Genomic DNA, 24379 nt, shown 5'->3' with positions numbered 1-24379 from the left:
GATTTTTTTCATTTTATTTTTTTTAATTTAATTAAATTATTGAAAAATTTTTTTTATTTTTATTAAAAAATAATTTTTATTCAATACAAATTTTTAATTGATATTTAATTATATTTTTATTTTTTTTTATTTGATATTTTAATAATTTTTTAAATTTAATTTAAATTTTTATTAAATATCTGTTATTAAAATATCAATGAAAAAAATTATTAAAAATTTAATTAATTTATTTTTTTTTTAAATTTTATTTATTTTAAATTTTTAAATAATTTATTATTAATATAATATTATTTTTTAAATATTAAATTTTTCTAATTTTTTTCTCGAGTAATTTTAACTTCCTCAATAATTTTTTCCTTATAATTTTTACGCCATTTTTAATATTTTCGCGCCATTTTTAATATTTTCCCGCCAAAATTAGTAAAATGACGCTTTGATAATTCAGCGTCAAAATTGTTCAGTAAATTACATTTTAATGATTTTTTTTGATAAGAAAACTGACCTTTTTTCACAAATGTCGAATAAAACTCATTTTAATGTCTTTTCCTTTAAAAATATTTTAAAAAATTGAACAGAAGAAAATTGCAATCTACTTGCAGAGGAAACATTTCTTCGGACAAAAGTTATGAACAAACTTCCTGTTGAAAATGCATCCAATTTCCGAATCAAGAAAATAAATTTTGTATCTCTTCGTTGTTGAGAGTTTTCGTCGTCGTCGACGTCGTCGAATTTTCATTTGTGGTGTCTAAAACGATTCCAAAAGTAAAATGTAACGAAGCTGCTGCTTCGACTCTCACATAAATCTCGTTTTCATCAGAAAAAAATAAACTACCGGTCCATTTTCTTTCCCCCTTCGGCGAATATTTTCTGTGTTGTGACGAAACCCTCGTTGAAAATCAAGCGCAAACAGTAGCAGTAGCAGCAAAACTAAAATAAAGCATTCGTTCATGCATAAGAATATTGTCACTCGGGTGATTAATGGGTGTCGAACAAATTGTCTAGAAAAACAAGAGGGGTCACATAATAAAACATTTCTAATGTTCTTTTTTTTTGCATTTATTCATTCACAATGTTACAATATCGGATTAAAATGCAAAGAAATTCCTGATTTGAGTGATGCTGCGTTTCTACTGTCACAAAAACGGCGCACAGACTTGATTAAAAATAAGGACGTTTCGTAATCGGATTACTATAAATGCTCTGTCTGTGTGCGTCATATTGCGTGTAATTACGGCGGAAAGTAATAGAAGGTACACAAAAGTAATTGTTGCAAGTTGTTGCGAATAACAGATAATAAAATAAAAGCGGATTATAAAGTCAAGTCGCCAGTAATTGACGCCGTTTTGGGATGTTATGTTGTTTTTGGGGGTTAAGTGACTGGAATAATCCGAATATTGTCTATTTTCACGTGATATTTTACTTGAAACAATTGAAAATGTTTGAAAATTCGAATTTATTGATATTTGGCGCCATTTTTTGTTTACTTTTAACAGTTTGCGCGCCATTTTTTTAATTTGGCGCCAATAATTTTAATTTTCGCGCCAATTTTTGAATTTTATACTACTTAATTTTTTTTCTTTTCATTTTTGTACATTTTAAATATTTAAAAAAAAGATATTTCTATAAAAAAATTTTTCGCGCCATTTTTAAGATCATATCAGATCGAATAATATAAACTTGAAATTAGCGCGAAAAAGTAAATTTTTTATGATTTTAATTACTTGACGCCTTTTTCGCGCCAATTTCTTTTGTTTATAATATTGATCTGATCTGATCTTAAAAAAGGCGCCAAATAAAAAAAAATGTAAAAATATAAATTTTTCAAATTCCTGCTTCCCTGAAATCCGTTCACTTTACTCAAAAAACATAAAAACACAACAAATAGACACAAATTAAATTACTTTCAATAAAAAGCAGTCAAAATCGGAAGCACTTGATTAACACGTTGTACCGCAGTAAGTAAGAAGAAAAGTAATGACATCAATTTCACAATTGTCATGCAACATGAGCGAGAGTCAATCGACTAAAATAATAAAAATTACAGGAGTGGGACGATGTCGACGACGACGACGATGATGATGATGGAGCACAACAACACACACGATTATTTGCTTAATAAATAAATAAATATAATCTGGCGTTGCTCTCAAGAGTATCACTTCTACTCTTTTTCAACGAAATTAAACATGATGTTTTTATTTATTACTTTATTTATTTTGATTTTGCATTTTTTTTTTTCGTTGTTTAGATGACAACGACACGTGGTTGAGTGATTGAGTGCCTTCGACAAAGGAAAGTCAATTACTTAAAAAAAAAACTTTTTTTTTGAATTGAAATCGATCGTTTTTAGTTGGCGAGTCACTCGACCTAATATTTCTACGACGAAAAAAAAAATTCAAAATAAAACACAGAGACATAGAGAAAAAAGGAAAAAAGAGGAAAAAGTGAAGGAAATTACATGAAATAAATTATTCATAAACGTTTGGTTGTCGATAAAGGCAAGGAAAAAAATTTATCAGAATTTTATTTCAATTTTGTTTCATAAAATATTTATACCGAGAGTTTCTGCCTGTGTGTTTCGTGTTTTCCCGATATTGCCTGACTAAAAGTGACTTAAATTCAATTCGCCTGTTTGCCTTAAATTTACTGTAATTTGTTATGCATTCTGTATCTGCTTCGCTTTTGCTCCGCTCCGCACAGTTATATATGGCCACATAATTTCTGTTCTGGGAATTAATTCACTCTCCAACCGACAACCGACGACGACGACAATATCGAGGAGCAACTAAGAAGTGAATTGGAGCGAATCGAAGACGTTCGGAATATAAATGGGAATGGTTTTGATGGTTGATGCTTGCGAAATCGTCAGAGAGAGATGATCGCATGCATTAGTAATATTGGAAATTAATTTAATTTTCATACCTGACAAACGCAAAATATCGGACAAGATGCCACGTGCTTCGCATCAAAAAAAAAAAATACAAGTCAAGAAAAGCTTAAGAGACAATTCCCTTCGAAAACGAAAAAAAAACGACGGTTTAATTTATTCATTGCTGATAAGACTTTGCTCATTTATCAACCTAATGATTTTGGATTATGATATGCAAAGTAGTCTCGAAAAGAGATTTTGTCCTTTTTTCTTTCTTCTTGCGCTTTGTTTGTTTGTTCAGATGTAATTTTTTTGTTAAACGTCATTTAATGATATTTGCTGAAGTTTTTGTAAAATAATAATTTTCGAAGTAATTGTTTTTTTAATTTTCGAAAAAAAAATTATTTTATTTAATTTTAATTTCGAATTATTTTCGAAAATTTGAAAAAAAAAACAATTACTTCGAAAGTTATTTTTTTTACAAAAATTGCATTAATTTTCGAAAATAATTCGAATTTCAAATTTTCGAAAATAATTCGAAATTCAAATTTTCTTTCAAATTCTTATTTTAAAATTTTTTAAAAAAGATTCAATACTCGAAATTCAAATTTTTATTTTAAAATTTTCGAAAATGATTCGATATTCACATTTTCGAAAATAATTCGAAATTCAAATTTTCGCCAATTATTTTTTTCGTAAAAATATCATTTATTAAGGTAATACCTATCGAAAAATTTAAATCGAATATCATAAAAAAATTTAAAAAAAAATCAAAATAAAAGAAAATTATTCGAAAATTAACAATAATATATAATTTTCGAAACATATACAAAAAAAAAATAATTTTCAAAATAAAATCATTATAAAAAATTTAAATCTCTAAAAAAAATCTTAAGCATTTTCAAAATTTATAAAAAAAATAATTTTGTTAAAAAATATTTCAAAAAATTAAATTAATTTTTATAATATTATTGTAATTAATTAAATAATTATAAAAAAATCAAAAATAAGTTAAGAGAAAAAAATAAAAAATTTAAAATATAAAAAAACGTTAGATTTTTTCGTAAAATAATTTCCTAATAATTTCATATTAAAAAAAAAATATTTTTTAACAAAAAAAAAATCCGCGTCACTTTGTCTTGTTCCTTCATAAAAATTCCTTCATCTTTTCAAAAGCAGCAAAAAAACGGCACTTAATTATTATTTTATTTATAAGAACAAGAAAAAGCCTTCTTTCACATGTGTTTGCAAGACGATCCAGCGTCTCGTTCGCATTACGAGTTCGTGATTAATTGTCTCTCATTGGCGGGCAAATTAATTTTTAATGATTTTACATCGTTTTTGTTTCACGGCTTTTATTCTTTATATTTCTTGCATTTTATTTTTTTTTTTGCTTTGCAGAGACACGCCTTTCAAAAAATTTCTAAGTAACACTCCGAAATCCGTCGCATCTCATTACCTTAATGTCGGAGTAATTTTTCATTGCGCGCCGAAACGTTCGTCTCATGAGTTTAATGAAAGAATCAATTTGCTGCAAGTGAACTTTTATTGAAATTTCATGTATCAGCATAAATTGATGAATTTCTTTCTGTTTACGGTTCATGTGTTACCCCCATAAATTCTTTTTTTTTCGTCCTTTTAAGAAAAAATCCTGAAATGGGAGGATCTCGAAGTTAAGTGGTCACGTGGTTTGTGTTTTTTGATTAAATTCTCTTTATTTTCTTCAATTTCAGATAATCTGCTGGTCAACATGAATTATTGCAAGTAATCTTCCATTTTTGGCATTGAATGCAAGCATTGTTTGAACGAGAAAAAAAAAATCATTTCATCGCAGTTGATTACATTTACATGTCGGAGAAGCAAAGAAATTTGCATATTGATGAAATGAAAGGACAAAAGATTTGGCGTGGCATTGTCTTGTTCAGTTCGCCAAGTCACAGAAAAAAAACTCTTTTATGTGTGACCGAGCAAATTCCCATAAATTTTCGAGAAGAATTCGAGAAACGCCATTCATCAACATGTGAAATGTACTCAAAAAATTGCTCGTACAACGACATAAAAATCCAAAATAAACAAAATGAACGAGTTCTAAGCTCATGATGATGCGAAACTGGATGTAAATGTAATTTAAATTTTGTTTTAGAAGCAATAAATTACATTAAAAGTACATAAAATAAACAACATATTGCTGCTCGTCTTCGGCAAAATGCCTCCCTTTCTCGTGTCTCGTGCCAAAGCAGAGAGCTGTTCGAATGCGGTTTCAAGACAATCAAGGGTCAGAGTAGTCAGTGGCAGGTGACGCTTCTTGCACACACACATTAATCAAGGCACATGGAAGACATACGGGAACACATGTTTTGTCATGCAATTGGCAACAAAATGCTTTATGATTAGTTTGAGCTCGTCAGTAATTAAAAAAGGGGTGAATGCGCGTGAGACGGAATGAACAACAATTATGATAATGCCAATAAATAATTTCCAATTAAATTTAGATAAAATGAGCCCTTTTTTCGCCATTTCTCGTGACACAACAACGATAACAACATAATAATAATCGAGAGGACTTACGAGGCAGTGTGTAAAAAATCCCATGAGAATGATGGATGATAGAGAAGAGTGTTTTACTCGCATTCACACACATCCACACATGAAATGAAAGGGTTGCGATTCTCATGGAATGAAAGGTTGTTGTCATTTAACGAGAATTTTTTAAAAGTTTTTGTGAAAAAAAAATTTTTTGTACGTTTTGATGTCTTTTTGATGGTTTCAAAATTATTTATAGGTAAAAAATTAAAAAAAAAAATTTAAATTTAATGTTTTAATAAAATTTTTTTAATATTTATTTAATTTTAAAAAAATAATTATTATTATTAAATTTAATTTTATTTATTTTAATTTAAAAATTTATAATAAATTTATGACAAAAAAAAATAATTATTTTATTTTTAATTTTTTTTTTTTATTTTTAAAAAGCAATTTTTCTGTTCTAAATTTTTTTTTAAAATGAAAATTTAATTTTTTTTTAAGATTTAAAATTAAATTTATTTACTAAATTTCATTTAATATATTTAATAATTAATTATTTTAAAAATTTTAAATTATTTAATAAAGTTTGATTTTTTTTATTTTAAAATGAAATTTATTTATTTAATTTGATTAATAATTTTAAAAATATTAAAATAATTTTTTTTTTTAATTTAATAATATATCTGAAATTTTCAAATATTATTAAAAATGTAAAAATTAAATTTTTAAATTAAATTTTAAGCTAAACATCAGAAATAGCCATAAATTTGTAAAAAATTATTTTGAAAAATTAATAAATTTTTGACATCTGACAAAATATTTTTTGTTTAATTACCTATTAATTTTTTTTATTTCATTTTGATTTTAAATTTTTTAAATTAAAGAAATTTCATATTAATTTAAATGAAAATTCAAAAATTTTTATTGTCTTTTTTAAAATTCACAAAAATTTTTTTATGTGTGACCGCAAATTCCCATAAATTTTCACAAGATGAGCGCCATTATTAACATGTGAAATGTACTCAAAAAATTGCTCGTACCATTTTAAAAATCCAAAATTTTGAAAGTTTTAAAATGATGATTGCGAAACTTGTAAATGTAATTTAAATTTTGTTTTAGATAAATTACATTAAAAGTACATTAAATTTGCTGCTCGTCTTCGGCGAAATTCCCTTTTGTCTCGTTGTTCGAATTGCGGTTTCAAGACAATCAAGGGTCAAAGTACAGTGGCATTGACGCTTCAGAATGTGCACACACACATTTCAAGGCACAAGGAAACATTGTTATTGTCATGCAATTTGCTTTATGATTAGTTTGAGCTCGTCAGTTTCAAAAAAGGGGTTTTGTTTGAAATGCCAATAAATTTTTAAATTTATTTTATTTTCGTGATTCAACGATAAAACTTTAAATAATCGAGAGGACTTACGAAGCATGTTAAAAAATCCCATGAGAATGATGGATTTTTTACTTGCAACTTCAAAATGAAAGGGTTGCGATTTCATGGAAGCTTCGAAAACTTCATTGTCATTTAACGAGCATTTTTTAAAAGTTTTTATGAAAAAAAAAATTTTACACGTTTTGATGTCTTTCTGATGGATTCGAAATTATTTATAGGTAAAAAATTAAAAAAAAATTTAAATTTTATGTTTTAATAAATTTTTTTTAATATTTATAAATAATTATTTTTATTAAATTAAAATTTTATTTATTTTAAAACTTTAAAAATTTATAATAAATTTATGAAAAAAAAATTCATTTTATTTTTAAAATTTTTTTTTTATTTTTAAAAAGATAAATTTTCTAGAAACTTCGAAAACTTTTTTTTATTTTAAAATTAAAATTTAATTTTTTTTAAAGATTGAAAACTTAATTTTTTAGCTTTAATTTAATGTTTTTTTTTTTTAAAATTTTAAATTTTTTAAAATTTGATAAAATTTTAAGAAAAAATTACATCTTTTGTAATAACTAAAAAGTATTTAATAAAAAATTAAAATAAAAAATTTTTTAAAAAGATGCTTTTTTATTTTGGGCCCTAAAAAGTTAAAAATTAAATTTTTGAATATTCAAAATTTAAGCAAATTTATTAATTTTTTTGAAATAATTTTGTTTAATTATTTATTTTTTTTTTATTTTGCTTAAATTTTTTTAAGAACTTTCATTTATTTTTAACTAATTTTAAAAAAAAAAATTAATTAAAAAAAATTTTTTTATATTGCAAAATTTTAATAGAAAATATTCAAAATGCGCTAAAGTTTTTCTTTTGACGAAAAATTTCGTTTAATTTTTTTTTTTGTTATTGACTAACACTCTCTTGTATCAAGTCCATAAATAACAAAACCTGAAAACAAGAAACTTTTTTTTGTTCAACAACATCTGTTAGTCCTTCCTAAAAAAAGAGACCAATCCAGAAAAATTCTTCCGCAACGTGTTTCTCTAAAAACAAAACTAAAACTTGCAGCATCCCGAAAAGTCACTCCAGGGAATTAAATTAGTCTCGAATCTCGCATGAATGGCGTCATCTTTTGTTCGCTCAAAATTGGAAGGTAATTAGATTGTTCAAAGATACGCTTTTGTTTGTCTTTTTTCGCATGAAATTTATTCATCGCAGGCAACAACAACAACAACACATCAAACAATAAACAAAAGACTTTTCATTGTCTCATCTCACTCTGAACGGAGAGAATTTACACACAGGAGGGAAATGCGGCGAGAAAGGAGAAACGAGTCCTGCCTCGGGATGTCTTGTCTATAAAACAAAAAAAAAACTTGAATGAATACAAATTGAAATTTATTCCTTTTTTCATGTTGCTGCCTTTCAAAACTAAATAGACAACAAAACAAGTTAAACAAGACAACGCAGGAGAGAGAAATGACTTTTGGAACAACGCGTTCTATCTATCTTTTGTTGCTCGCTATTGTGTGCATGATTTTGCATAAACTATCCTCATATCGGGAAATTTGCATTGCAAGTATTGAAAATAGATAGACAAACAAACAAATATAAACGGAATGAAGGAGTGAGTGTTGATCTCATCTGGTTGTGTTATGGACTTTTATTGTCAATTTTTTTTTGTTTGTTGCAAATTTGAGAAAATGGCTTCTCTGATGACGTCATTTATGGCATTTATTAAAGGGAAACAAATTATTTGCTGAAAAAATTTTCAAAAAAAATAAATTTTTTTCATTTAAATTTAAAAAAAAAATTTTTTTTATACAAAAAAAATTTAAAAAAAAAATTATTTTAATTAATTTTTTTAAATAAAAAAATAATTTTTTTTTTTTAAATAAAAAAATAATTTTTTTTTTAATAAAAAAAAATTAAATTAATTAAATTAATTAATTTTTTTAAAAATTAATTTTTTTTTTATTTAATTTTTAATTATTTTTTTAATATAATTTAATTTTTTAGTAATTTAATATTTTTAAAATTTATTATTCGTTCAATTAATATTATTTTTTTAATTTTTGATTTAAATAAATTAATTTAAAAAATATTTTTAAAAATACTTAAATTAAATTTAGGTTTATTAACAAAAATTATTGCTAAAAAAACGAAATCAAATAGAAAAATTAAATAAAAATTGTCCGTTATCAAAATTAGAAAAAAAAAATTTTTTTAAATAATTTCTATTGAAAAATAAAAAAAATAATAATATTGAATAAATTTTATTTTTTTTTTTCAATTATTTATTTTTTTTTTTTAAATTAATTTAATTTTATTATTTTATTTTAAGTTAATTTTTTTTATTTTTTTTTTATTAAAAAAAAATATTTTTTTAAATTAAAGCTTTTTAAAAGACGAAAAATATTTTTATCAAAAAATTTTCAGCCTTATCTCAATTTTTTCCTCAGCTTGACTTGCTAAAGTACAGCTTAAAAAAATAATAATAAGAACAACAAGACTTCAGACATTTATTATTTTTCCATTAAAGGAATTGCTCAACCAGAAAAAATCTTGAGCTTGATGCTATCGGACGAGATAAACTTTTTTTTTCTTTTTTTTTCTAATTTTTTTTTTCTTGGATGCCTTTAAGGACTTTTTCTTGCCCAAGAAGAAAAAAATAAATTTTTGATGAAAACGAAGAAAAAAAAAGAACTTTAATCTCGCATCGACTCATCCGATACCAAATCATCCGATTCGTTTTTTTTTTTTTTGTTTTTTTCCTCTCCTTTTTTTTCTTTTCTCGTATTATTGTTATTATTATCAGCCGTATTAAATTGGGCATTATTATGGAAATTTTCGTGTAATATATCATTCTGGTTTGACAGAACAATTCTCTTATCTAATAGACGCGTGTGTGCTGCTGCGTATATTCTTCGGCTCGCAACATTTTATCCGATTTCGTTGTTTGTTTGTCGTCGTCTTGCCTTTGCATCCATGGCAGTACATCATATAAGGGTTTTTTTTAAGATTATTTATAAGACGAAAATTCGTTTTTTTTCTTTTCTTTTTTTCCGAGTAATGAATATTTTTTTATTTTAGTTTTTATCAACGGAAAAAGGGGACGACGCACATAACCTGCGATGATGATAAACAAAGCAACGAAAAAAAAATTTTTTTTAAAAGCGTCCTTTATCAAGGTGGAAAATTCAACTGAAATAAACATGGTGCTGATCGGATCAACTGATTATTTTTTTTTGTATTTTTTCAGGTTTGTTTTTTTTTCGCTTTTTTTCGTTGGAGGCGTTTTAAGCAAGTCGCAAAGGCAATCAAAGAAAAGAGACGAAATTCCTTATCGCCGCCCGTTGAAATAATGACTGAAAAACCATTTTCTGTAGTCTATGAAGCCATATTAACTATAAAGCAAGGCAACGATAGTAAAGCGATAAGACGTCGTTTAAATCTTTTTTTCCTTCTGCACATAGCAATCGACCATTTGCGGAGTGTTGACTTGTATGGAGGCAAGGAAAAGCAAAATAAATGAAAGAAAGACGAAAAAAAAAGTTCTTGGCAATTATAGATTCAATTTAGTTAACGTTAATGAGTTTTTATCCAATCGCTAAATCGCTTAAATTGTTAATTTAAATTCAGTTTTGATAAGAAAGTCGTCGTTCGGGTCGCGTCGTTTCATTGGCAAAAGGTAAGGCTTTGCATATAAATATCCATTTGCGCGAGATGATCGCAACTAACTGTCAGTAAAAAAATTTTTATTTAATGAATTGATTTGTTCACGCGGATTTTTTTCATGTACATTCTAATTCTCTCCCATGAGAGTCCGTCGAACTTAATTTTTTTTTATTTTAATAATTTTAATGTGTTTTTTGTGTGTGACCAGGCAATCAGACAGCTTGTAGACATTTTACACGCCAGTCTGCACTAATAAATCGTAAAACACAGAAAAAAACAGGAGAGAAAAATGTTGTTTAATTTTTTTTTCGGTAGTCATGTAAATTTATTGTCGTGTAATGACTCCTGCTGTTAGTTCTTTACTTGAAAAAAAAATTCAAGTTCAAAGCGCGCGCGAATAATGATGTATCGTGAACATGCGATCCTTTGACAATATGGTCATCATACCGAAATTTACTGTGAGAATTTCCTAATTAAAAGGTACATTTATTCATTAGGTCGCGTATATTAAATATTTTATTATGAAATTTTCATAAGCTGTAAAAATGGCGATAAAAATGGACATCGAATTGGCGTGTTGCTGGGTTTTGGCGCGAAATTGCGTGAAAAAGGGCGGGAAACTGAGATTAAGGGAAATTTTGTTTAAAAATTGACAAAAATTCTAAAAATATAAAGAATTTCAGTTAAAAAAATAACAGATCTTAGTTTTGGCGCGAAATTTAAAAAAAGGCGGGAAAATTTTTTAAACAACTTTTAGTTAAAAGAATTAAATTAATTTTAATTTAGTCGAAAAATGAATAATATTAAATTTAAATTTTTAATTTTCTTTAAAAATAATATTTAAAATTAATTTATTTTGAAAAACTCTTTGATCACAGAAATGGCGCGAAATTTTTGAGGTTAGAAAAATTTTGATTTTTAATCAATTTTAAAATTATATTATTGAAAAAAATTAATATATCCTTTAAATTATTGAAAAATTTAGACCATATCCCATGACATCCGTCAAAATTAAAATTTTCCCGCCAAAAACCACAAATTACGATTTATGATCTCGCTGACATTTTTTCCAACGAGGATGGGACTTAATGGAGGAATTGGAGGACTGCATTAATGCCATATAATCATCATAATCAAATAAATTATTTATTATATGCCCTACACTTGTATCTACAGCTCTACGTATGAGTTCGTCGTACAGCAAACCATCCAACAAAGAGATGTATCGCACGTAATATAATAATAATTTTTAAAATCAGATTAAAATCCATGGATGCAAAATTATTAATGGAATGAATTTGAATAATAACAACTGAATGCCGCCGCACAGAGTTATTTTTAACACAAAGTGAGTCATTGTAGAATATATACGACGAGGATGGCAGCCGAGATAATAATCAACTTTTCAAAAGTAATTATTCGATGAAACCATATAAATCCACATGCATAATATGAAATGGGTTACAAAAAAAATTCATATATATTTCATGAAAAAGGGAATGGAAGTAAATTACGCGCTGACTGTGGAAAAACGATAATTAATGATTATCCAAAAATTTATTATAATTTAATGATATGCGAGAGCAGGTCAGGCAAATGCGAGATAAGGCAGAATTTTTATTTATTATTTTTTTTTTCTTTCAGGATAAAGTTCAAAAAACATATGCCGCTAATCACTCAAAAACCCTTGAAGTATGTTTTTACAATAAATATTTTCTTAACTAAACGAAATTTGATGCGATATTGGGGAGAAAATCACCACAAAACAAATAATTTTTCAATCATGCACAAAAGTGCACCCTTTATTTGCGGATTCCATTCAAAAGTCATCTCACGCTTGTTCATGCTTTATATTACAAATGGAGGGAAAAGGGGTTGCCACGTGTCTTTCGATGATGTTGATGATGAAGAACAACAAATAATAATAATAATAGCTCCCGCGTCAACACTACATTGTTGGCTTAATCGTAAAAACATAATAATAACAATGATTCTTTGTGCAAAAAAAAGAAATCACGAGCGGATAATGAGCGGGCTTCCGAATAACAATTTTTTTTTCGCAATAATGTCATGTCGTCAGTTTTTGACAGATTTCTCGTGTCATGTCACTCGCTGGGTTGTGTTCGTTCACTAATAATAATAAAGGGGGGCGTGTTCGATAAACAAAACGAAAAATTCGATCTCAGCATTTTTTTAATGAGGTTCGTGCGAAGATCAATTTTTGAGACAAATTTTGCTCGTTTTGGGGACAAAAGTTGAAAACAATGGGAAATTTCGTGCAATGCTGATTTACCTAAAAAAGAGCAGAAACAAACAATTATAATCATCATCATCATTATTGTTGTTCGAGGCAAGAGTAGAAGGCAAAACGCGTGATTCGTGAGTGTTTCATGTGCGACAAGCATCAAGCCGGCAAACAGCAAAAGTCGAGCCGGCAAACGAACGACACAAAACGACAAATGTAGTAGCGAACAGTAAACAGAAGCTCCAAAAGGTTGTCGTGACACTCAGGTGTATCTGAGTGAATGAATCTCTGCGAGATATTTGTTGTTGTTGTTGTTTGTAAATATTTTGCAAAATACTTTCCGATAAAACGTAGAGAATCCCAAATATGGGCATTCAGGTGTTTTGTTGTTGCTTCTGTGCATTTTGTTTGTACGTTCTTTGTCTAGGTAGCTAAATTGTATTGTAAAATCATGTGTTTTACAACAGAAATGGCAACTTTAGGTGCAACTTTATCCATATTGCATTCAAATCTTTGATCTCGTCGTTGTTCTTTCTCCGTTTCGCGACCAAATTTAATTACTTATTCAATGCAAGGTTAAAATATTGCGCGTACTTTGCCCTTTTGCAATGCATTTTTTTAGTCGTTGTTTCGAAAACGATGACGATGTGAGTCATGAATGCAGACAATTTTGTCATCCCACGCATGTATCATTCCATTCCCGACTTCGCATCGCGCTAAATTGATTTGGAATGAAATTAAATAAACGCAAGACAACACATGAATAAGCGAAAGATATTTATTGTCACATCAAGTCATTTGGCGTAATTCGGCATGATATCTTTTGGTTTGTGAGGAATTTGTGTTTTGTAATCGATTTATTTTTGGCAAGAAATGAGCGAATTATGAAATTTTGAAATAAATTGATTTTTTGGCGGGAAATTTGAATTAACGTTTAAAAATTTGAATTGACAGATGTCAAAATTTTTGTTTAAAGTTAAATTTTGGAACCAATTTTAGACTCAAAGAGTATAAATTTGGTTAAAAAGTGATTAAAAAATATCCAAAAATTTTTAACATTTTTTTGACATCTGTCAATTTAAATTTTTAGACGTTGAGCAAATTTCCCGCCAAAAATATCAATTCAACTTTAAAATTTAATAATTCGCCGATTTCTTGCCAAAAAAATCGATTATAAAACACAAATTTCTTACAAACCAAAATATATTATGCCGAATTACGCCAAATATCGTTACGAGACAATAAATATCATGCCTTCAAAAAATAATCGAGAGAAACATGAATTTTTCACATCAAATTCAAACGAATATCAAGTAAATTAGTTTAAAGTACATAAAAATCCGGATTCCCTTCCTCCTCCTCAATTACTCCGTTAGTGAATTCAAACAAAACAAAAACGAAACGAAAAAAAAAATCTTCACTAAGTGCTTCCTCTTTTGTCATTCAATGAGCAATTACTGCCTATGCTGAAGTCTTCTGTATCATGTCGATATCGGCATCACTAACAATTGCGTTTGCAATAAATACGACAATATTCAATTACCTCCGCTTTGAATCTGGAGACGGAATAATGACAATGTTTTAAATGTAATAAGCAGGATGTTTTAAATTGATTACAATTTGTTTTAGTCGTCTCGAATTTTTGAGTGAATACGAGAGATACAGATAAAAGTATAATTGACAGTATAAGTCCCTTCTAAAAAATAAATTTCGACAAAAAATTCGATTTATTTTCGGATCAGAGTAAATTTGAGCAATGAGTAAAAAAATATGTAACAAAATTCAACAATAAATGACTTTTTTTTAGCCTAAAGGAGCAGCTGGACTGTAGTTAGCAGGTCCATAGGGGCTTGAAGGACTCTTGCGAGTACGTTTTTCTTCAGGGTAGATGCCGCCAGCATGTTCAATGCCTCCCAAAGCTGAGGAGTAAGAGTCTCCCAAAGTACCATCATTGACGCCATTGTTACCGCCAACATTAACAAGAACAGGTCCCGGAGCCTGTTGTTCCATGAGATTGACCAACAACTGGGGCATCTCCAACGACATTTCCCGCCTTTTTGGGATTCTTGTACTTGATGAAGTAAACTTCGGGTTTGTGTTGGGGAGCAGCTGCTGCTTCTTGTTGCAAGATTTGCGTATTAACTTCGGGTTTCTTAACCAAAACGTAGACAATTGTCTTTTCTTCATTTTGTCCCGGTTGTTGAACACGAATGGTACTCTTAAGATTGGCAGATGGCGCTTTAATGAACAAGATTTTGTAATGTTTTTGGTTGACTTGAGGAGTATTGATGGTATGAGTAATGTGCTCTTCTGGATCTTCGGGAGCTTCATGAACATAAACGTCTTTGGTGACAATAGTTTTAGCGGGAGCTGAAGAGAATGCTGGACCGGAAGAGTGTGAGACGAAAGATTGAGTTGGAGCATTAGAAACGAAATTTCCGCCGGTAGAGGGCGCGAAGTTTGAAGTCGATACAAAGTTTGATGGACCGCTTGAGACAAAGGAGCTTGATGGACCGCTTGAGACAAACGATGGACCGCTTGAGACAAATTGTTGAGTTTGTTGTTGGGGAGCTCCGTAACTTTGGGATACATGATGAACTTGTTGAACTTGCTGAGGAGCTTGGTAAGTACGTTGAACGAAAGTTTGAGGAGCTTGATTGAAACTTCCCAAGTTTTGCGTTGGCAAAGTATATCCTAAGGAGGGTTGGATGGAAACTTCAACGGGAGCTTGAGAGCGAATTGGAACACGGAAAGAGGAAGAATGATGCTCAAAGACTTGAGGATGGCTTGGAGGTCCATAGACTTGAGGGCGTGCTGTTGCTACAGCAACAAATGAAAGGATCTAAAAAATTGGGAAATTATTTTTTTGTTGTTTAAAATTTCTCTTAAGGATTTTTTACCACAAAAAATTTCATCGCAATTTTTTTAATTATTTTTTTAAAGGTAGAAATGCGTCTTTTCCAAACGCTTGCTGACTTGTGACTGACTGCCATTCATTTTCGAACAATGGGTTATATAGAGACCGGCATTTCCACCCAAAACAAATCATCCATATATGACGAGCGCAGACAAAACAATCACCTGACCTTAGTCGATATATGTCGACAAAATTTTTTTTTTTCGCGTATTATCTAACATAATAAAAATTACTACAAGACATCACATACGAACTTTTTGGATTAGATGTTCATGGGATTACACACCTCTTCAAGAAATTACAACAAAAATATTGCAAAACAACGCAAGACATCAATAATAAAGCCACAAATGTTTCTTTCATTCGAGTTGTCAAACAATCGCGCGCAAAAATATAGGGCAGCACTTTTGATTGGTGCGGCTTTTATTATATTGCGAAAAAAAAAATCAAAACATGATGAATCTATTCCCATCTAACGCTCGGTCGACGCTCCTCAAATTTCGTGGGTACTTAAGATATGCCCATAATTGGAGGTTGGTGTCAATGGCTTACTTCACAAAATGTTATGTTATTTTTTTTATTGTTTGTTAATACTTTTGTCAAAAAAAAAAAATGCACACGACACCCGATTAACATGAAAAAATTATGGATTTACTACAAATTGTGCGCTGCTTGCGATCACAAAAACCGGTTTTTGGGCGGCTTTTAATGATCTATGAGATAGTTTTTGGGTAAAAGTTCAACAAAAATAAACACAAAAAAAATACGTGACCCCAATCAAGGCTTGGATGCTATAAATTATGACTTTTATTACTGCTATTAGTCAGTAATAATATTCGAATTCGTCATCGGCGACGTTCGCTCGTCCGTGAGATTCTTCCCTCATTTAATTTTTAATTTTTTTTTTATGAAAAAATCAGATTTTTTTTGTTTAATGACGACGAAAAAAAACCGCACATAAAATATGTAATAACCAATTAATGGAGTTGGAGACTACGAGGAAATTTATGAATAGGGCAAAAGTAAATTATTGCAATTAAGTTGAAATTAACAAAAAAAAAATTGTCTCGCAGTAATTTTTTTTTTGTTGGATGAAAAAAAAACTTTAGAGCACGATTGGAATGTTTTTCAGGCAAGTACGTCAAAAAATTAAACATTTTTCTGATGAACATTTTTTTTTCTGATGAAAAAATATTTGTTTTTAGATTTAAAAGTGATAAGATCTCTTTTTTAGGTTAAGTAAACAAGTTTTGGCGGGAAAAGTTTGACGTTTAATTTTATTCCATTAAAACAAATTTTTTGAATAATTTTTAATTTATTTTCTGATAGTTTTTGAATTCTATTAAAATTTTTCAAAAATATTAACAGTCGAATATTTTTTGCCATTTTTTAACAGAAATTTAAATTATTTTAATCTAAACTAAAAAATTTTTCAAATAAAAAATTTTTTAAAATTAATTAAAAATTATTTTTTTTTCAAAGAAAAATATGAAAAAATTTTGAAAATTTTAATTTTTGTGAATATGAAATAAAATTTTAAATTTAAGTCATTTATGAATAAAATTAAAATAAAACAAAATAAATAAAAAAAATAAATAAAAAAAAAATAATTAAAAAAAAATAAATTTAAAAAAAAATAAAAAAATAAAATAAAAATTTTATTTAAAATAAATAAAAAATATTTATTTAAATTATTTTTTTTATTTATTTTTTATTTTATTTAATTTTTTTAATTAACTAATTTTATTTTATTTTTTTTTATTTTGAAAATTTATTAAAAATTAAATACCTATTTTTAATCAAAAAAATTTTTTAGCTCGAAAATTTTTCAAAAAATAAAACTTTTAGTCAAAAATAAAATTTTTCTAACATAAAAAAAATTCTTATAGAACAAAACTGCGCCATTATTCTGCCAAAAAAATGCATAAAAACCCAAACAAGAGATACATCATGAATCGAACGCTTGCTTCAATCATCAATCTACCATTTTTATATTCGGCGTTTATTTTTTTAATTTTTTTTTCTGTTATTTCATGTTGTTCCTCATCATGTTCGTTACTGTTTCTCATATACGAAACGCGAACGGCATATGGCAGTCATCTACGCGAACGCAATCAAGCATGTCATTCCAACATTTTTTCGAATGTTTTTGCAGCAGCAGCAGCCACGTTTTCATTTGTTTGTTACGAATGTTCTTGTAAATATTTTAATAGCTATCATATCACCATGATGCAGAAATTTTTCCCGCATGCATTCAATGCATTTTTGTTTTTTTTTTTCGATATTTTGCGCCCATGTCTTTTTTTTTTAATTTTTTTTTCTGATGTTAAATATTTAAATAACAAAAATAGTCGCGGTGATTTATGTGCAATGTGCGGCAAAAAGTTTTAGAGTAACTCCCCGAAGATTAAGCGTCGTCTGTGATTTTCCTATCAAACACCTGACAGAGACCTGTCGTTCGTGGTTCAAAGCGTGCAGCGTATTAACAGCTCCCGTCATAATATTTTTGTAGTTTTATCAATAATTTATTGTAAAACGAGGGATGACGCGGACGAAACCGCAACGCAACGACGAAGAACGAGTAATGACAGCAAAGTCGCCCTTCGCCCTTCACGTAATTGCCTGTAATTTTCGATAATCGAGGCTTTTGTGAGGAGAAATCACTTCTTGCGACACGCAAACCGACCACAAATATTTTTCCCTGAGACATAAATATTTAATTCCGGTAATAATTTGATGATTTTGGTAAAGACCGAAGCGTGTGTCAGTACTTACGAGTTGAAATCCATTCAAAAAAAAATTTTTTTTTACAGAAAACGTGAACTTACCTAAAAAGAAAGAAAAAAAAAAGAGAAAAAAGGGGTTTAGTAAAAATGATTCATAATGTGATGATATAAAGCTCGAGAAATATTTGCATATTGTGCCATAGAATAATGATTCAGTAATAAAATGGGTGACAGCACATGTGTGTGGAAATGATAAAAATAAATAATTTTCTCACATTTATCTCTCGGAAGCTTTTTTTTTGTAAAATTTAACAAAAAAAACGCAGAAAAGGGGCGACAATGACAAAGAAAATGGCTCGCATCTGTTACAACAAACATGTTCCCGGCATGAAAAGTTCAACGAGCGAAGCACAAAGAACTCGAACGCGTCTTTTATGGTCTTTGCTTTTGTTGAGCAACACCCAAATATCATATTTCATGACGCTTTGTGTTGCGTTTTCGTCGTTTTTGTGCCTTTTTCGAGTAGAAATTGCTTAATTTCCGACAGGACTCTTCTCCCGGTTAGGCACAAAAATTTGATGAATGTGAGAAAAATTCCTTTTTTCTTTGCGATTTTGTGTAATTTTTGCTCATCTGTCACTTTAATTTAAGAAAAATATTTTTTTTTTTTTTTTTTTTAAAAAATAAAAAATTTTTTAAAAAATAAAAAAAAAAAAAAAAATAAAGGATTATCTTCTTCTGAAGAAGTTCATGTCAATTTTTTTTTTAATTTTAATTTTTTTTTTTTTTTTTTAAAGAAAAATTATTAAAGAGACAACTTGGAGTCATCAAAAGTGTTAAATTTCGTTTTTTTTCTAACGAGCCGCCTTTTGTTACACTTTTGTTAAAAATCACCTCGGCATCTGCCTTTTTAACGGTATCAAGTTGCTTTTTAATGATCAACTTTTTCCTCTTAATTAAGAATATTTTTTAAAATTTTTTTTTAAGTCATTCAAGAGTCAAAAAAAATTTAAAATAAAATTCATGCAGACACTTTTTGATTACATTTCCACATTTCTTGAGTAGTTTTATTTATTTATTTTTCATTTCATGTTCATGTGAGGGAAATGCAATACGAGTGTAATACGACACCCAATCGAATAACTAGACGACTACTTTCAATCTATAAAATTGGAAAAAAGACAGTGCATATCATAAATCATTGTGAGTTTGTGTCTGCCATGCATTTGCCGAGTTACCCAGAGTTATTTGCAGGAATTGGAAAAGAAAAGTTTATTATTACTTTTCAAATGGATTTTCTTTATATTTTCCGTTTCATTGACATTTCGATGCGAAGAAATTTGCTTGAGAGATCGTTTGGTATCTGGAGCAAGCAAAAAGTTAAGGAATGTGAGGAATTGACGTTTCTCTAATTTTTTATATTTTTTTTTTTAATTTAAAAGTAAATTATTTTAAAATTAAAATAAATTAAAAGAAATAATTTTAAAATATAATTAAAAATTTTTTTGAAGTTTTTTTGCTTCATCTTTAATTTAATATTATTAATAAAAAAATTAATTTATTTTTTTACAATTTTATTAAAATTATTTTATTTAATTAATAAAAAAATAATTAATAGAATAAATTTTTAAAATTATTTATTATTTTATTAAAATTATAATTAAAAATAAAATAAATAAATTTTTTTTTTTAAATTTTACAAAATTATTTTTTTTTAAATATTGATTTTTTAATTTTGATAATTTTTCACAATAAAAAATTTAAAAAATATATAAAAATATATGATTGCTTAAAATATTTTAAATTTATAATTTAATTGTTAAATTAATGAAAAAAATTAAAAATTATAAATTAATTTAAAAAATTAAATTAAACAATTTTTTTATGAGCAGGTTTTTATTTATTTTAAAAATTTTGAATATTTTAATTAAATAATAAAAAATTATTTTTTTAAAATAATTTATTAAATCAAATTATTAAAAAAAAAAATTTTAAAAATTTGTTTAAATTTTATTTATTTAAAAATCATTTAAAAAAATTATTTTAATTTAAAATTTATAATTTTTTAAATATTTTTTCTTAAATTTTAATGAAATAAAACTACTTCGTAAAACATAAAACTTTTACAGTCCTTCGTAATTTTTTTCTCCTCATGAAAGAAGAACAACAACAAGGAAAAAAACACATCGGAATCACATCACCCGACAATATATTTTATTTTTCATGCATGTTTAATGTGACTTGTTATTCGTTCGAATAAATCGAAACTCATTACCATAACTTACACATATACTCACAAATGATATCTGATCGCGTGAAAAACTTCCACAGTACTTACGGAGAAAAAAAAAATGTAAGCACACGAAAAACGGGAAAAACTTCAATAAATGGGTGTTGAAAACGATATAAAAAGGGGCGGTATATCAATCGGGAGACTCATGCCGATAAAAATCGCTCCAAAAATGTATAAACTTGGATTAAAATCCACTTCAGGAAGAGTTGAATCGAGCTTTTCTTGCCTTTTTACACGAAAATACGTGTCTTCCAATGAATAAATAAATACAAAATTCAACTTCTCGAAGGAAATATAAAGCAATTAGTTTATTATCGTTGTTCCTCATTCATCGTCGTCGTTGTCGTCATTATTAATTTATGCAATTAAAATGTTTGATATTTAGAAATTAGTTTTGATAGCGACATTTGTTTGTATTGTCACGTTTATTTTAATGCCTAAAATACTCTCCTTCTCCTTTCGATATTATTGTTTGTGAATGATTGTGACACATTTCTCGGTGTATTTGACTCATTAATCATCCAGTTCTACTAAAGACTTGGTGGTTTCTACCTTTTCGAAAAATATAAATTTTGTCTTGAAATTCACGAAAAAATGCGAAAAATTGCAATTTTTCAACGATGCAATTCTTTTTGTCGATTCCGCCACGAGATAATTTGATAAATTGTGTCATTTTTGTAACATGACTTAATGTCATTAACTTAACTGCCGACTTTTAAAGCTGCGCGGTGAGATATTGTTGCCTTGCTTGGTGGTCCATTTGTGTAATTTTATTAATATAATACAACATATTTCTTATAAAAGCGAGTAAGAATTCTTTTTCTCATGGAAGAAACGCGAAAAAATAATAATTGAACATGAAACAGACATTGTAATTGAAATTTATGCACTTTTTGGATTCTTGCGGGCCATAATTCAATCAACTAACGCGGAGATGAGATGTTCGGTGAATATGAATAAGGATTTTAAACAGGGGTGGATTGTTGAAAAATGGCGGGAAATGGCGCCCTTTTTGATTTAAAAACAAAAATAAAAAATAGTTAAAAAGTTATAAAATTTAAAATTTTATTGGAGTTTTATTTTCTTTTATTTATTTATTATTTTTTTTTAAATATTTAAAAAAAAATGAATTTCGCGCCATTTTTTAATATTTTGTGAAACTTCCCGCCATTTTTGAATTAATTAAAAATTTTGTAGTATTTTATAGATCAAAGATAGATCTCTAAATTAGCAAAATTATATTTAAAAATATTTTTAAAAAAAGTTGAATATATTCGAAAAAATTAACTTTTTTATCAACATTGATTTTGGCGCCATTTTGATCTGCTTATACTTTTTGGTTTAAGTAAGTTTTTCAAGGATTTCAAGTAAGTAGATCAAATATTTCTTTAATATAGTCTATATAATTAAACAAAACAAATAATACTCGAAGAAAAATTGTATTTTGATCAACTTTAGATTTTCGCGCCTTTTTTTAATATTTGGCGCCATTTTATAAAAATTATCAAATAATTACAAAATTTTACAAGAATTATAAAAATTAAAAAACATACAAAATTAAAAATTGTCTAAAAATTCTTAAAATCAAAAAAAATCAAGAAAATTTAATAATTTTTGTCTTAAATAATGCTATATTGAAATTTCGCGCCATTTTTTAAATAATAATAAATAATTTAAAATTTTTAAATAAATTTAAAATAAAAAAAATTTTTTTAAAGAATTATTAAAAAATTTAAAAAAAAAATATTTAAAAATTTTAAATAATTTTTAAAAAATAATTTAATAAATTTGGCGCCTTTTTTTCAAAAAAATATTCTACATCTCTGAAAATCCACCCTTACTTCACATTGTTTGTTGCTTTTGTAATGGATATGATTTGCATACGCACCTCGCTCAACTCACAAAACCTGCACGATGAAAGAAAACACACGACAGCTAAATCTGCTTCTTCTTCTTTTTTATTTTATTATCCGAAAAATTTCTTTTTTTTTCCTTCGCCGTGATCTCTTTTATATTAACAAGTGCAAAAAATAGGCAATAAATCACATTACATTTTAATACAATAATCCAATTTACACCTAATATTCCTGTTTATTCTCGTGTTTGTTGTTGTTGTTGTGTTACGGCAAAAAAGGCGGCGAAAGACGAGAAACGACGAAGAAGAACAGTTGCCTATTTTTCCTGATCCTGATACGTATCTTATTTTATCCGAAAAAGAAAAGTGCTCGTTGAAGTTTATCAAAATTTATTGCAAAAGTCTTTTCATGAAATTTCTTCTTTTAAGACGCTCGCATTTGGACCAAAGCTTGCTGCACATCTGGCTTGTGGATTATTTGATGAACGTAAAGCGTCGAAATATGCGTAAATTCCTTCAAGCAAATGGTGCATTTGTTCTTTTGACGCGAGCCATTCGAATGAATTCGTTGATGATTGACCAGATTTGACTTTGTTTTGAACTTTTTTTGGCATTTGTCGCACTCATGAAGTACTTGGACCGCATGTTGCTTCTCATGGGCGATCAAAAGTTCAGGATTTGTGAATTTTGCGTCGCAATGTTTGCATTTCCAGACACTTTTGGACCGAATGACACTTACTGAGGCTCCGAGATGGGATTCCAAGTGTTTGCGACGCTCAAGTTTTGTTTCAAATTTCAAGCAGCACGATTGGTACAAACACTTGAATTGACGTCGACTTGAAGTGCGTCGCAAAACTGGAGTCGGTTTGGGAATCGGGATGGGTTTTTCCTCAATTTCGATTGTTTCATCCAAATCTGTGATGGTCACTGTACTGTTGATGGTAGCATCTTGTTGAATTTTCATCGGACTTTCTTCCCACGACATTTTTTGGTCGAAATCAAGAACTCGTGAAACACTTTCCTTTGATGCTTTTTTGCTGGAACGCGATTCAAAGAAATCTTTGACCCGAGAGACAATTCCTCGTTTTCCGCTGCTTTGAGATTTTTTTTCTTGAATCTTTCGAGTTTCAATCATCGAAGCATCTTGTTCGTAAATACTTTCGCTGATGACCGGGAGAGGTTTTTCCTCGGGAATTTGAGTTCGAGATACGTGATCTCGCAGCATTTTTTCCGAATTCAAACATTGTTGAAGGAATTTGTAGGTTTCTGATACTTTTACGTGACATTCGGAGCAAATATTCTTCGGTAAAGCGTCGTTTTCAGCAATTTTTAAAGGAAACATCGTCACCATGATGATATTTATTTCAGGAGTGTTGAAAATTGGCTTTAGTTGACGAAAATCGACGACATTGCAGCAACCGCGACAAATGCGCTTCCAATTGGGATCCATATTGGAAACTTTTTTAACGGAAAAACTATTTTAAGACACGAACGCGATGAAATTCTAAAAGTAACTGAACCCTAAAACGGTTATTGATAAGAACTTAAAGTACCTGCGAATTACTAATACTGCAGAAAATGATGGAAAAATAGACCAAAACAGGTAAAAACTGGATTTTTTCGCTTGTATTAGTGCAAAAAATTCGTTAATTTCGAAGGATCGGATTATGAATCATCACATCAGCTGATTTTTTTTAATTCTTAATTTTTTTTTTAAATGAATCTTTGAATGAAAAAAAAAATCGACACACCTCATTCATTCTTTTTTTTATCGATCGACTTCATGAAACGAGAAAAAAAGCACGAGACTGCATTTAATAACATTAAAGCATGAAATGACTCGACAATTTAGAATATTTTCATCATCATCGTTACAACGT

At 28.0% G+C, this 24379-nt stretch overlaps 2 protein-coding genes across 2 annotated transcripts in view; both read right to left on the bottom strand.

The window, feature by feature from the left end:
- The window catches only part of LOC134835157 (homeobox protein homothorax-like), a 98479-nt gene that overhangs the window by 13491 nt on the left and 60609 nt on the right, over positions 1 to 24379 (bottom strand). The window lies entirely within an intron of this gene.
- On the bottom strand, positions 14512 to 15705 carry LOC134833272 (uncharacterized). The gene is made up of 3 exons (XM_063847539.1): positions 15685 to 15705; positions 14695 to 15550; positions 14512 to 14627 (listed from the first exon to the last, which is right to left on the bottom strand). The coding sequence occupies exons 1-3, from the start codon at positions 15703 to 15705 to the stop codon at positions 14512 to 14514; spliced, it is 993 nt and encodes a 330-aa protein (XP_063703609.1).

The sequence above is a fragment of the Culicoides brevitarsis genome, chromosome 3 (genome assembly GCF_036172545.1).
Source record: "Culicoides brevitarsis isolate CSIRO-B50_1 chromosome 3, AGI_CSIRO_Cbre_v1, whole genome shotgun sequence".
NCBI lineage: Eukaryota > Metazoa > Arthropoda > Insecta > Diptera > Ceratopogonidae > Culicoides > Culicoides brevitarsis.
This window is presented reverse-complemented; position numbering and strand designations above follow the sequence as displayed.

Excerpts from the sequence above, each read along its gene's own strand:
- LOC134833272 (XM_063847539.1), bottom strand. The coding sequence starts at position 15,705 with ATGAATGGCAGTCAGTCACAA. Across the intron at positions 15,551-15,684 it reads TGAATGGCAGTCAGTCACAA|ATCCTTTCATTTGTTGCTGT; the intron begins GTCAGCAAGCGT and ends CCAATTTTTTAG. Across the intron at positions 14,628-14,694 it reads AACAACAGGCTCCGGGACCT|CTTTGGGAGGCATTGAACAT; the intron begins GTTCTTGTTAAT and ends CTTACTCCTCAG.